The sequence below is a fragment of the Phalacrocorax carbo genome, chromosome 9, assembly GCF_963921805.1.
Source record: "Phalacrocorax carbo chromosome 9, bPhaCar2.1, whole genome shotgun sequence".
Classification (NCBI taxonomy): Eukaryota; Metazoa; Chordata; class Aves; order Suliformes; family Phalacrocoracidae; genus Phalacrocorax; species Phalacrocorax carbo.
This window is the reverse complement of record NC_087521.1, coordinates 26,194,226-26,208,769: the sequence shown is the minus strand read 5'-3', so window position 1 is coordinate 26,208,769 and position 14,544 is coordinate 26,194,226. Positions and strand designations below refer to the sequence as shown.

Sequence of the window (14,544 nt, the reverse complement as noted above, 5' to 3'; positions counted from 1 at the left end):
ATTTCCAGAAGAGAACGCCTCACTGAAGATCTTAAATAATCTAAGTATTAAGTATACAAAGCTACTTGCCTTTGCTGTATCATCCAGCCATGTGTCTACAGTGTCACAGGCAGATCTCAGATCAGATTCTCCAAATTCATACTTCTTGGACCAACCCAATGGAGCGTAGCGCAAACGCTCTTGGATAATGGCATGGAACCAGGCAAGGAGGAAATATAAACGAGCACGCTCATTTGGAGACTAGGAAGTGGAGAGTGAAAAAAATACGCTTATTATGCAAGTGAACTGATGATCAAAACTTGTAAAAAGACTAGAAAAGATCAGATTTAATGCTAGATTGCTACCAAAACTGAATACGCTCTACCAACAGAAGGAGCAACTACTACTTTACTTCTGTGAGAACAAAACATTCTATGTACATCTTAGAAGCTGAAGTTTTATCATCTTTTTCTAAGGTAAGATTTTAACAAACATATTCTGACATTTCCTTTCACCCACATAAGCTGCAGCCTTACCTTGCACATTCTAGAAACTGGAATGCTACTGAAAGTCCTCAGCATGTTTGCCTTCACACCAGGAGGAGGTTCAAACACGAAAATTCGGCCAGCACGTAACAAATTCACTGGCACCTAGAAAAGATCAATAACTTAAAATCCAACTCCTTTAGCCTTCACTAAGTTAAATCCCTCCAACAACACAGTTTGCATTACGTTCAAAACCTCATTGTGAGCACACACAGTGATGTCCTGCCTTTCTTTGGAAGGGTAGGGGAAGCAGCAAAAGGAACAGTATGAAATTTTCAGCTACACTTAAATTATCAGAAACCAAGGCTAGTAACTACCCTGACAAGCTTGTATTCTCCTCCTTCTTTAATGCAGAAAGGCAGTAACGAGAAAACCTTCCCTGGGTAGCACTCTTGGCTCTGCAAGACAGTTATTCTACCAGAGCATCAAATTTCACATCAATGTTACCTTTGGATTGATCTCCATGGTAAGGAAGAGTCTGAAGCAAGCATGGGGTTGTAGGGAATGTAGCTTCTTTTCTAGTTGCATGAGCCAGCCAGGAGCCAGGTGGACATTCTTCAGCATTACCCATCTGTGAAGTTTTGAAAAAGAACAAGTGCTTTTTAGTGTACAGCTTATGGATCCTGGCTACAATCACCATAAAGAGTAACAGAATATGACAGTGATGCTACCGATTTTCTTCCCTCTTTAAAACCTGTCTTCTACATAGAATCAGTTACCGTATACTGTAAATGGGCTAACTTCTCTGCTTTGCAGACATGACCTCCTTACCTTGAAAATATTTCAAACAAATATAAGTTGTGAACAGCTGTGCTTAAGTAATCACAAATGTTAGCTCAGAGATAGTCTGAATGTTTTTTAACCAGTTTTCCCTATTTAGCCAATAGATTATTCCCCTCTCCCCTGCCATTTACCTTTCTACTGGGCAGTATTCTAGCTAAAAAGGAGACAGAACTTACCTTCCAGATTTCACTGCTGTGTTTATTGCTTTATCTGCTTGGTTAAAACCTTCAGCAGAACCTAAAAGACAGAAGGTTGCTGAAGCTTTCCGCTAACAATTTGATTTATGCTTAAATGATGAAATAGTGTATGTTCTTACCAATAGCAATAGAAGTAATCTGTGTGTTCTGCTCAGCTGCAAGGTCTTCCACATGACCGCTGGCATCATAGCCAGGCACTGAACACATCAGCACAGGGGTATTAGGTTTCACCTGTTGTCCGAGAAGTTTAAAAGGATATGAATCGGTCACTACATGAATACAAGAATGCAGTAAGCTCAGTTTTTCTTCCGTCTGGCCAGCTAAAGACATTACGCTACTCTTAGTTTTATATTAATGAATGGGAAAACAATCCATTCTTCATACTTTGGGGAGAAAGGTGTTTGAAGAAATGCTCTGGTGGATAGCTTTACTCACTATGGAACTCATGCAAGGTGGCATCGAGCGTTACCTCAGAATTTTAGCCTCTCAAAAACAAGCTGGTTACCTCTGTATCTACGATGTGTGTCAGATCTAAAGGTTGCTCCATAATGGACATGAAAGACTCTCCAAGATTTGTTGAAACAAAGGTATGTGCCATTGCCAACAAACGATCTGGACGGAAGGCCTGGATCAGAAGCAAGCGATGAATGGCCTGTCCAATAGGACCTGAAAAGGGGAGACACAATTAATGGGCAGGTAAGAAAACCATCCTCAACACCTTCCTCTTTTCAATTCTCCATTCAATTTTTCCCATCTTGTTCTGAATACCAGGTATTTAGAGAGCTAATTATACCTTTAAAAGATCTGTTGCAACATATTCATGAAATTCTTGTATTCTAATTGCTCATGTTGTGAGCCCTTTTAAAAGCCTACCATGACAAGATGCTTTTGGGTTCTATTGAAATGCTACTGGTTTACAAAATCTACAGTGTAGACGTATTGCCATGAAGTGATTTTAATTTCCAGGGACAACAGATCTCTTCACATCTTCTCACTCATTCAATAATCTGCCGCTCTGTTAGATTTTGAATTTATTGTATACGTGTCTAGCACAGATGGGATAGATAACCTAGAGTTGCTTCAGTTAATGGTCAAGCAGCTTTATGGTAGCTAGTAAATACAAGCTTAGAATCCTTAATTTAGAAGCCACCTACAGGAATGAGCCCTGAATGATCACAGATGGCAAACACTTCCTAACCTTACCTTTCAGACGGGGAGGAGCTGAAGGGCAACAGTTATCCTTAAGTTCTAACTCTTACCAAATTAGCACTAACAACTAGTGCAGCAAGAATTAAGAGTTCATGCTTAGATACAACCACAGGAGGAAGCATTCTAGTAAACCAGCCCAGTCCTCAGAAAAGCTGTGTCTTGGGGCTTTTTAGAGCACTGAGCTGCCTCCAGACTTGCAAGGACTAAGGTTAATCCAAACTATTATGCAGTCTAATGGAATTGTGGAGGTACATTTCATCATCAGTGGAAGACCAGATGCCAGGTTAAGGTGCAGGAACCAAGCGTAGTGACTATTGCTTAAAAAAGTTTGGGTTTAAGAAAAAACCAACCAAACCCAACCCAACAACAAAAAAACCTCATGACAAAACAAAACAACTAGACTAGAGGTTGTTTCACAACCACAATGTTGTGATTTTCCCAGGCAGTAAGGTCCAATTTACAGTTCTACTTTAGAATTGCTTTAAAATTGTAGTAATTCTACTTAGATTAAAATCAGTATAGTAAGACTGCTGTGGACAATAGTGCAATTCAACTTACTTGCAGGTTTTTCTTCAGTCCAAAGGTATGGTACAGTCTGCTCTGGTGAGCTGCTATCCAGCCAGATACAAAACTGCTATATTGAAAGAAAATGCAAAAAACTTGAAATGGAGTTTCACGGCATCAAAAAATCTGCCGCAAGGGGCAGGTCCTGTTCATGGTGCAACAGAGATGTTCAAGCTCAACCTTAAAACCTAGAATTTAATGTACTGCAGAAGTGTTCAGCTACGTACCAACTTTCAGTAGGCAACAAAGATTGCTAGGGTAGGGTTGAAGTTGGTACTGTCCAGGCTCTACTAGCTTTAAATTTGCAAACAGATCTTCAAAAATTCTGTTAAGTAGCTAAATGTTTAAACAATGAAATGCACATGTTTGTAAGATTCTTCCCATTTAATGGGTATATTTTGGAACATACAGTTTCACAGTCAGGACACAGATATATTAGAACACTTAAGTAATGAAAAGGAGCAAAGTGTTCAGCAGCTGAGCACTACACAGATTTATTTTAAATAGTAACGTCCAAGAGCCCTCCATAACAATGTTATCTATGACCAGGGCTGCTCACCTCTAGTGCAGTTATCACACAATAGTGGTACAGTAAAAGACATGCAGTATCATGCTTTCTGCTACCACAGGAACCAAAGCTGACTGCAAAGTTAAATGAATGGTGCAGTTGTTTCCAAGGCCGAGTGATGAACAATGCTGGCATTTACAACTCAAATTTCATATCTTGATTATAAATGAAGAATGTTCATTTCCACAACAACTACAACAATCTGTAAGACTTCCCTTCTTATACTAGGAGAGCTTACTTGGAAGCATGAAGCTCTTAAAGCAGACACCTAAAAAGCTTTACCAGGTAGTTCAGTGCAGAAGCAAACCCTAGCCAACACTTACCTCATCAGCTTGAACTTTTGAAACAAGGTCCTTAAATGCAGGAAGGCAGCTCAACCTCATCATTGCTTCTGTTTGCTCTACAGACAAACCATTAATTTTTGGGAGAGATGCAGTGTTTAGTACAATCTCCTTCCCTCTCAAGAAATGCTGGAATTCTGCATCGTATGTAGGCTCCCTGATGTTAAGGAAAAAGAGATTTAGCTAGGTGCCTTCAAGACATGCCTCCCTTTTTCAGCTACAGTTAAGTGAGAAAACAAATGTTTACCCAATAGTGCCTTTCAGCTTAATTCGGGCCAGCAACATAGCAAATGTGATATGATCTTGATGCAGCATGCCACGTGCCACTCTATTGAAAGCCACCTAACAACAGAACAGTGAAGTTAGTAGCATAAGAAGCCTTGACTTCTAACCCTTCAAAAATGATTAAAGAATTACATTTACTAATTAAAAAAATTGAACCTGAAAGAGATCCTTTGTGATGATTGAGAGCCGCTGAGTATGGTCTGTAATTCCCTTCAGATTTGGGTTCTCATACAAGACGTTGTGATAGATGTCCAAGAAAAACTGGAGAGAATACTGGTACAGGAAATGTATCTGAAAGACAAGAGTTTGTTTTTTCTCCCTCTCAAGTCCTGCAGTTTGATAGTCAATGGCTTATGCCTACCAGACTGCAATACAGCAGCCAGGGCTGGAATTAGGCAGCGCCTATTTAGCTTTGAACAGTAAATACATGAAGTTTCTGGTAGGAAGGAGGACTCATCCTACCTGTTTCAGTGACTCCATAGTAAAGTAGATACTGCTGCACGCTGTAGAAAGAGGCAAGTACTGCTGAGAAACAGTCTCGACTTCTTGCATGACAATATCAGTCTCTTCTACTTTTCTGGTGACCTCTGCTGCTTCCTTCTTCAGGTTCTCAAGAGTAGTAATGATGGTGTCATCATCCAGAATACGTCCCTTCACTTCATTAAGTGCTTGTAGTAGGGATTTTTCTAACTGACGCAAGCGCAGCTGAAATTCACCTAATTAGAAGAAAAATTAGGTTACATATTTTAGAGATGTGTTAGTTTTTAAGAATTATAGGAATTGTGTACACTTTGACATTGGACATCCTGAAAAGCAAAAGTATCAGCTATAAGGGTATTTCACTGCATATTTCTAAAGCTACAGTAAAAGCACAATATATTTTTAGAACAGGAGGGAGTTACTTAAATTTTGGTAAGCATACCCTGAAGCTTGAGGAGGTCAGAGCGTTTTTCATCAACATCTGGTCTTTCAGCTTTCAGGACTTCATTCAGACACTGGCTCTGTAAGCTGCTGCGAGTTACTGTGAAGTTCACAAATGTAACACGAGAGCAGAGGTCCGGTGGGAATTCAACCTATCGCAGCAAACATGAACAACTTTCTCAGCTCTCTGACATACCATTTCCACAAAGAGGACAGCCTTTTGTTTTACTTACTGTTGGATCTCTGGTGGAGAGGAAGATAACGAAGGATGGTGACAAATCAATATCTTGGTCTCCCAGAGTAATTAGAACTCTGCCTCCAGTTCTCCGGACTTCACGATTGAGAACAGGATTCAGAACTGGATCATAGCTCTCCACATCCTAGAAGCAGAGATATGTTGAGAGATTCTTTTTCTTACATGTCAAGCTAAAAATCCTAATACAACTGGGGTTTAGAGCTCTGGTAGCAATCAATTTGCAGTTGGTTTAGAATACAGATCAGAAGGTATTTCCACTTCAGATTTTTAGTTGAGCTTCACAAGCTTAGAGTTTACTACACAGAGTTTAGGCTACTACCACACAAAATCTCAGTAGGGGAGTATTATTGCTGTGTTAGTTGTAATGCATAATAAGTCCTGTTCTAAGCAGCACAAGCAACAGTTACTGATCTCACCTGGGATCTAATCCTTTTTTTTCCCATCTCCATAGTAAGAAATGAAAACTAGATTCATCTCAAGTGAAAGTCAACTATACCTACAGTTCCCTGTTTCTTTGTGTTACTGAAAGTTCTTGCTACTCAGAATAGATTTAAATCTAGGTAACTAGCCATATTAGGTGCTATTACCTACGACGAGAGATAGCACATGGGAATGAAGGAATAGACAGGCTGAAAGTCATTTTATAGAGTGGAAGTAAAGAAAGATCATTTGAAAATAAAAGCATTTAATCTTAAAATAGTGGAAAAAGGAAAGACCTTCTTTTGACTCTGTATGTTACTAATCATATTTTTTTCAGGACTAATACCTCACATTATCTATCACTCAGTACTAGAGTTTATTTTCAAACCATAATTTAACAAGCAAAGTTGTTTGCATCTTACTAACAGCACAATTGCAATCTTTTCTAGTACACAGGACAGAATTCAAGAATTTTTAATAGTTTCTACGTGATCATGCAACTAACCTGTACCAGAAGTGGGTTACCAAATCTCAAGGCGCTTTCCAAATTCTTCCTGAAAGCGTCATCCAAGAAACTAGTACGAGTTATCTTACGGTCTTTGTATTCGTTCATTATAAACTCTGTAGCTTGCCCGGAGGGATCGATGATCAATGGATACCTAAGTTAGTAATAAAACACTTTCATTATTTGGGTTTTGACTACCGACAGCCTCTAAGCAGTTTTATGAATTTAGGCTGCGTTATTAGTCTCAACTCTAAAAGCTTGCATATTGAAGGAATAAGTTGGCCAGGTTCAATGACTTAGTTCAATTCAGTTTTGAAAGGTAAGTTTGTATTTGGACGACAGAATAGCTTCAGTTCAAGCTAACTTATGCTTAGCTGTTAAAATAACAAAAAAGGCAAGCAAAGATTAACAACAGTTTCGCATGTGGTTGAGAAGATTTTACAAACATCAGAAGCTCTCACAACAGTGAAACAGTGCTTTGAAAGAGTTACTGTGATTCTTTGACAGGTGCAAAACCGAGCCTACTCTGAGAATGTTGCTTTAGAATTCTACATCTTTGAATGAAATACCTATTAAACCGCTTGAGCATGATGGCATTCTCAGTGCACAGGTCGTCTGCAGGTAGAGAACTTGCTTGCCAGCGAAGCCGCTCATCTGCATTGGAAAGGTACTCTGTCCTTGCAATGTCTGTACGGAACTGCAAGAAATACATACAGTTAGTATTTGACTAGAGATTCTCCAACCAGCTGAAGACATTTTGAGTAAATGCAGCCCTGCAAGGTATTTTTTTCCAATAGCTCCATTCTCTACTTAGCAATCTTAAAACTTCTTTAACTGTTGCAGTAAATAGACTTAAGGTTAACTTGTCATGACTATATCTTTACCTGGATATTTGCTTGCTGCAGATGGTGAGACCACGTAGTGAACAGATTCTGACGCATCTGCTGATCAAAGTAGCCAGCATAGGCAATAAAAGCTCCTGAAAGTAAGCAGTCTCCTGCAATAGTGGACATCTGGTTCTTGAAAGTTTCACTTGTCTTTTCCCATCTTTCACGTTCAGCAGAAAGACTCTTCAGAAGAGCTGTGCTACGGTTTACCTAGAAATAAGCAGTGAAGTAGTCTCTTTACATGATGAATTGCGATAGTATTAAATGACTCTGGGGCCACTTTTATTGACTCAAGGCCCAGATGAAATTTAAAGGCTCAGAATGAAATTAAGTTTTTTGTTTCTTCACTTCAGTGTTAATATCTTATGTTGGTATTCAACTGTTATTTGGAAGAATTTAGAAGTGTAAATACTGGCATAGTAGTGACATGCTAATAATTAGATCAAATAACTGGGAATCCCTCCCCCAGTAAAGTCTAGTTAAAACATTACAATTACACTACACCCATGCCTCTTTCCAAAGGCTTCCTACCTATTTTAAGCCTTATGTGAATTGCCTCATTAATCAACTGGCAACATGACTTGGTATTTCTAACTCCAGCCAGGTTTCAGTAGCTTAAGCAGTCTGTGAGATCCAGGGATGAAACAGACAACTCGGATGCACTGTACAAGGAAGCAACTAAGTCTGCTCACAAGTTTGAAGAATGGTTCAATTTCCGCCTGTCGAAGATTAAAGAACTGAAAATTACTGATATATAAAAGTCTTACTTTTGCTTCTACAGCAGCCAAATCTGCCTTAATAGCTTGAGCCTCCGAAATCAGTACTGCATATTCTTCTTTGTAACGGGCAATACTGGCCTCAAGATCACGAATCATTTGCTCTACTTCATTTGCTTTCTGCTGGTTGTCTTTGGCATCATCCTCCAGCTTCTGCAGTTCGTTGCGTAGAGGTTCTACTCTTTTCAACATATCAGCGTAGTTCAGCTGTAAACAGTAAACAGGCCCTTTATACTTTCTAAAATCATATGTGTTAACAAGAACCACAGCATTCAGGTATACACTATCAATTGCATCTTTTCAAGCTTAGGTACTTGCAACCTGTATAAGAATTAATAGCTACTTAACAGAAACTTAAGATTGTTTATCAATCTCTAGGACTCTAGTTAAACCAAGCCGAGACACAAAAGTAACTACTTTTTGCAAGATCCTTTTACTGCTCTGAAGACTTACAGAAAGTCATCTGAAAGGTTGAGAACACACTAAAGTAGTGTACAGCACTGTTTTGCATAAATACTTGACTGAGTATCAATGCCAGTACCGAGCTAATCTGCCTTTCTGTGAAGAACTGAATATAGCCAAGCCACAGAACAATTAGGATAGGCAAGATTCAAGCTAAACAATCTCCACACATCACGCCATTCATAGCTTTAACAAGTCAAGGATACTACTGTATTGAACACCAACAGGCAATTGAAACCATCCTTGGATATCTAGGTCTGGCTGTATCTTCCCCAAAAGCCTATTCCTTTAGGAAACTAGTCAAGTATTTAGAATTCTGCCTAAAAGCACTTAGCAGAGCTGCCTGTGAGCGTGCCCCACTCTGAAGCAAGACAGAGACTAAGTTTCATTAAGAGGATTGCATTGCATTTTCTAGCTGAGAACTGTATTGTCCTGTAGAATGACACTACGTACAGAAAAGATCAGCTATTGTTTACCTAAATTTTCTTGGTGCAAAAGCTATACCACAACTGGCCGTTCGTTCTCTGGCACAGTACTACAGGGCCCAAAAGCATTCATCTGAATTCTCTGATTTCTCTGAATACTGATTTGAATAAATCAGTACAGAGACAGATTCAGAGCCTTCAGACACTGTTATATGCCTTTGGGCTCACTCTTTTCACCTTGCGTTCGCTTTCCCACAGTACAAACTTTACCTGTGCAATTGCCCATTTCACCATAGGCCCACAGGCCAACGATGCTCTGTTTACAATTTCATAGTTGTAACTTGGATTCGACAGGTAGTTTTTCTTCATCTTCTCCCGGATGGCATCACTGCAAGAGAAGAGTTTTTAGAGATAGCATGAGTACACTGTACGTCAGCACACATTCAGTAGTATCTCTTTACCTGGCCTGCCTTCCACAGTTGACATGAACATTTCCTAGCAGTTTTGCTGACTGGTAGCTGAGATGTTTTAATTAGTTCAAGATGTCGTTTCAGAAATCACAGTTTACAGGTGACAAACAGCATTTAACAATCTTTTAGGATTAGCCACTCACAAATTGCTTAACTCTACTCAGAAAAACCTGGGGTTGGAAGAGAATTCTGGAGGACTCTAGTGTGACCTCCTGCTTAGATTCTGAGCCGGCTAGGAGGTCAGCCTGGATAAAGCCCTCAGCAACCTCATCTGTTATTGCTGCATAAAAGCTTTCAGCTAATAATGTGGCTTTAGACAGCAACACACTGCTTTGCAACCATGCCTTGAAATTACTCACCAGCAGCTATTTTGTCCCAGTTCACATGATACACCTTTGCTTTAGTAGTCTGTTTCCTGTACCACCTACACATTCATTACATGCAGGAGTTAAATTAGTCTCACAAGATGTCAAGTGCTACTAAAGCAATTACACAGAGAAAAGTCCAGTTAAGACCTTCTATATCTTTGTGAATAGTTTATTCACATAAATAATTCACACTTGCACTTTACCTTATCTCCTCAGCAGAGAAATTAACAATGGTTGGAATGAAATTCTCTCTCATGATGATGGAACGTATTTGTTTCCAGTCAGTTGTACTTTCACCCAGTAGCAGGCAGATGGACTCCAGTGCTAGCTTCACTGCCGCAGGTGGATTAGCCATAGAACGGACCTCTACCAGATGCTGTTTCTTTATCGACTTCACGGCTACCCAGTGCAAGAAAGATGATTAAAGTTGATTGGGAAGAAAATGAACAGTCAACGTCTGTTAAAGTACCTTGGATTAGTGAAAATGTTTCAAGAGTCTCAAAAGCAATTTGAGATTATTAGAGAAGCAGATTCTAGTGGATAACATTCAAACGACTGCATAACTTGATAAACTTTTGTGAATGTTAACCTGCCAAATGGCCACAGGCAACTTATTCTGCTGCCTAAAAATGATTCACTTAAAGCTTTGTTATAAGCAATGACTCCTCTATCCAATTCATGAATGGACAGCTTGATTGTATGCTGCCTATGCAGTAATAAGGCATCAGTGGTCTTTCTGATTATGACGTTTCTTTATTAATATATAGACTATATAAACAAATAGAGCTGGCTTGCCAGAAATGAAGCCACAAGCCATAAAAGCAGTATCAAGTATCAGGTCAGTACTATAAACAGCACAAAAATCAGAGCTCAAAGATTAGGAATTTCTTCAACACTGTCCAGCAACATGCTAAGAGCCTGCACTTTCGTTAGACAGGACCAACTCAGGCTGCACCAAAACGCATTCCCCTAGACCTCATTTTAGATCCAATCCCATCGTGTGATCACTTCAGGTGCCAACATACCATTCTGAGCTTCAATGACAGCAGGCTCCACCTTGTCAAGATCTTCTTTCACACTCATCTGCTTGTCTGCAATGACCTCCTGCTGCTTGTGCAGCTGTTCCTGAATCTCCTGGCTCATGACCTAGGAGGAGGAATATTCACAGACAAAATACTGCTTTTTAGAAGCTGAACTTTTCCAGTACTTTCTCTGCAGGCTCTGCTTTGTAAATAAAGGTATTTACTATGCACAGAGATTTAACAAGGATTTTTACCTTCTTCTTCTCAGCTTCCTGTTGATCTTTCACCATCTTTTTCAACTTGTCATTGGCTGCTGCATTCTTCACTTCCAGCTCCTGACTCTTTATTCTTAGGTCACGCCGCAATTCTTCCACCTGAGATAGATTGTGGGATGGGAGAATTCAGATTAAGCATAGGGGTCTATTTAATCACTCCAGCCTTATAAAGGGCAAAGTTTTAAAGATATGTACCTGATCAACAGTTTCCTTGATTTTCCTAAGGCCAACATTCAAGTGCATTTGCTGTTCCTCCAATTCACTCCGCTTCTCATTGAACAAGTTGGCATAATGGTTGATGAAGTCTAAATAGTGGCGTGGTGTGATTGCCATGGTTCTACCTCCTCGTTTTGCCAGACGAGCATTGGCCTTTAGGGAAGAAGGAATTGCAGATTACGTGTTGGTTTTAAACCTATTCAAATGCCACAAAGACCATACTTTTTTGGAAACTGGCACATGATACTGTGGCCTAGAGATGAACACGAGTTAAACAACGTAATAAAAACATACCTGATGGAGAGTCTGATGAACAAACACACAACTATTAACAATAGCTTCCCTGTGTGATGGTGGCTGTGGTAGCTTATCATACACAACTGGCATGTAATCAGGCACAATATAATTTGGTTTCTCAAGATCCATTTTGCTTGTGAACTCTTTGCCAACTTGGTACAGTGCCTCAGTTGACCAGTCTCCAAACCAGTTCAAGACACACCTGTAATATAAAGCATTTGAGAAGACTTCCCCAAAAGTACTGTTTTAATGGTATTTGTAATGCACGTTGGAATATTCAGCAATTACCTGTTGAAAAGTGCAGGGGAGGTAGCTGCCCTGTCCTTCAGGCCCTCAGAAGATGGATTCATAGTGAACACAACATGGAGATTGCGAATAACTTGGCTGGTGAACCATTTGTAGAGTTCTTCATGTGAATCTAACATTAAACCTTCCTTCTGTGCTCCTTCTTTACACTGAGTCATGAGGGTGGCATATTCATCTCCTTCAAAGAGACCAGGAACCTAATTCAAAAGATAGTTTTGTTGTAGCTTATAGCTGTAAAAAGTTGCTTTAAGTATTTACTTAAAATCTCCTTACCTCTCCATTGGCTAGGAGAGTATTCATTCTCTCCAGGAATCCAGAATCCAATACATTCGACTCATCCATTATAAAAGCTATTTTTTCATTTTTGCATCCAGAACGTCTCAATACTGTCCTAAGGTCCTCATCAAAATCTTCACCTGTATATTTCCTGTGAACCTAGTAGGATTTAACACTGGTTATTAACATTTTGTTTCAGCTTTGAAGGGCATTTTTCAGGGGGCAGTATTTAAGAAGCGCGAGTTTTGACTAACAGTTTTTGTGAAGTGAAACTAGCATGCCAACCTTAATTTGGTAGACACTCAAACCGTTCATCCAGGCAACAAATCTTGAGAGAGTAGTTTTCCCTGCTCCACTGACTCCAATAAGCAGCAAGTGGCCCTGTGGCTGACGGAAGATTCTGAGAAAGCACAGAAGCAAGTATGTTTTGATCAAGTGTTAGCAACTTACTGAAGCTTTTCCTTCAGCATCTAAACTTCAAGTTAGTACCAAAACTGACACATCTTTCTAGCTAGGAACCTGCTATCTGGAGACCAGAAGTAGATAGTCTACGGACAACAATGGGATCACACACCATTCTTACTTAGCCTGTACTCAGGCTACTCTATTTTAGAACACATCTCTAAATACTATTTATATGAGCAGCAACTGAAGTCTCCACTTACCGGTCAATTCTTAACACATGATCCAAGACTTCATTGAAGAGCACAAGTGGTACATCAAGTTCTTCTTCGTAAAAGACTTTAAGCCTAGCTTTCACATAGTCTCTTAATTCTTCTTGATCCACTGGAATATAATCCTAAAAGAATCAATCAATACAGTATGCTATATAAGATTACAGGAATTCTGCTTATGGATCAATTTCTGAGTAGATGAAAGCAGAACTATTAGAATACTTAAAGTAGCAATCCCCTACAAAAGCTTAAGAATGCTGTACTCATTTAACTTGCACAAGAATAAGTCCACTGCTTAGAGTGCCACAGATAACAGCAGGGACATTAAATCCTGTTACCTACTGAACCTACCACAGGTTGAGCCTGTGCTGCCAGTCACTCCAGAGACAAGGAAGTAGCAGGACAGTCTTCCTCCCTCCTCATTCCCACAATTTATTTGAAACAGTGCTTCCCAGGCATTTACTATCGGTCACAGAGGTGGGTAGCAGGCTAGATGGACTTTTGCCTTGACCCAGTGGGATTTCTACAGACAGCCCAGCTGGATCACTTCAGATTGCAGGAAACAGTCCACCATACTTTAGTATCAATGTTGTTCAATGGTCACTGCCTTATCCAAGAGTTTCCACAAGCAATAACGTGGCAACTTTCTGGGGGTGTTATCCTGTTCTCAAAAATACTATTTAGTACTACCTTTATCTACTATGGTAGATCTTACAACAGCATCCTTGGCATAACAGCTATTAACTTTGTCATAGAGTTCCCTTCAGATAATCATTAAGAACTTCTTCAAGATCAGTTTAACAAAATGATGGGCACTAACTATCGCGTTGATGTAGTCATAAGAGCAGCATCAGTCAGTTGCTCCCAAACTATTTACTTTAATTTAGTTTTTTATTTTTACCTTTGACAGCCAGTTGCTGTATAGGATAGGTCTGCTCATAGCTTTTTCTTTGTCAATATTGGGGAAGTGCTTCAGAGCAACCATATCAATGTTCTCATCAGTCCAGCGTCTCTCCTCATCTTCAACAAGCCTGGATAAAGAAAAAAGTTAATGACTACAAATCCTCTGTAATGGGAGGGTATAGTCACATCACATGGCAGTGCTACCACTAAAGTACATTTCTGCTTTGCATAGATATGATTCCCAATAGTGTAAGTTAAAGCACAGGGAAGTATCCTCATTTGTATTCTAGCTATTTAACATGAAGCACACTTCAGTTTGGTTTTCTAATGAAAGTTGGCAAGGAGCGGAAAAAATTCATTTTGCACCCTTTTTATTTTTGCCCCACATCTCATGTTCATTTTACCTGTCTTGGAACAGACGTAAGGCTTCATGGGCCCAAATCCTGATAAGGCCTTCAACTGGTAAGGTTTCTAGTGGTCTTAATGCTTCGAATATACCTCTCACCCACCGAGTCATTTCACGAGGTGAATAGATGTAGTGTGGCTGTGTGTCTTGAGTGAATCTCTCCTAAAAATTCAAATATATTTAGTTACTTCATCCCAAAGTTGCACCA

At 39.6% G+C, this 14,544-nt stretch overlaps 1 protein-coding gene across 2 annotated transcripts in view; it reads right to left on the bottom strand.

The window, feature by feature from the left end:
• The window catches only part of DYNC1H1 (dynein cytoplasmic 1 heavy chain 1), a 45,502-nt gene that overhangs the window by 5,225 nt on the left and 25,733 nt on the right, over positions 1-14,544 (bottom strand). Inside the window, exons 42-70 of one of the 2 annotated variants that reach the window (XM_064460785.1) lie at positions 14,335-14,498; positions 13,929-14,058; positions 13,019-13,152; positions 12,639-12,753; positions 12,351-12,512; positions 12,060-12,274; positions 11,769-11,973; positions 11,454-11,627; positions 11,238-11,357; positions 10,987-11,107; positions 10,165-10,360; positions 9,394-9,511; positions 8,228-8,443; positions 7,458-7,670; positions 7,143-7,270; positions 6,574-6,727; positions 5,626-5,772; positions 5,394-5,544; positions 4,934-5,187; positions 4,628-4,762; positions 4,434-4,528; positions 4,169-4,343; positions 3,272-3,344; positions 2,010-2,170; positions 1,624-1,735; positions 1,484-1,544; positions 972-1,095; positions 516-629; positions 70-240 (exon numbers count right to left, since the gene is read on the bottom strand). In XM_064460785.1, coding sequence (XP_064316855.1) covers positions 70-240; positions 516-629; positions 972-1,095; positions 1,484-1,544; positions 1,624-1,735; positions 2,010-2,170; positions 3,272-3,344; positions 4,169-4,343; positions 4,434-4,528; positions 4,628-4,762; positions 4,934-5,187; positions 5,394-5,544; positions 5,626-5,772; positions 6,574-6,727; positions 7,143-7,270; positions 7,458-7,670; positions 8,228-8,443; positions 9,394-9,511; positions 10,165-10,360; positions 10,987-11,107; positions 11,238-11,357; positions 11,454-11,627; positions 11,769-11,973; positions 12,060-12,274; positions 12,351-12,512; positions 12,639-12,753; positions 13,019-13,152; positions 13,929-14,058; positions 14,335-14,498 — 4,338 coding nt within the window. Of the gene's footprint in view, positions 1-69; positions 241-515; positions 630-971; positions 1,096-1,483; positions 1,545-1,623; positions 1,736-2,009; positions 2,171-3,271; positions 3,348-4,168; positions 4,344-4,433; positions 4,529-4,627; positions 4,763-4,933; positions 5,188-5,393; positions 5,545-5,625; positions 5,773-6,573; positions 6,728-7,142; positions 7,271-7,457; positions 7,671-8,227; positions 8,444-9,393; positions 9,512-10,164; positions 10,361-10,986; positions 11,108-11,237; positions 11,358-11,453; positions 11,628-11,768; positions 11,974-12,059; positions 12,275-12,350; positions 12,513-12,638; positions 12,754-13,018; positions 13,153-13,928; positions 14,059-14,334; positions 14,499-14,544 lie in introns of both variants that reach the window. The other variant, XM_064460784.1, reaches the window with a different exon arrangement.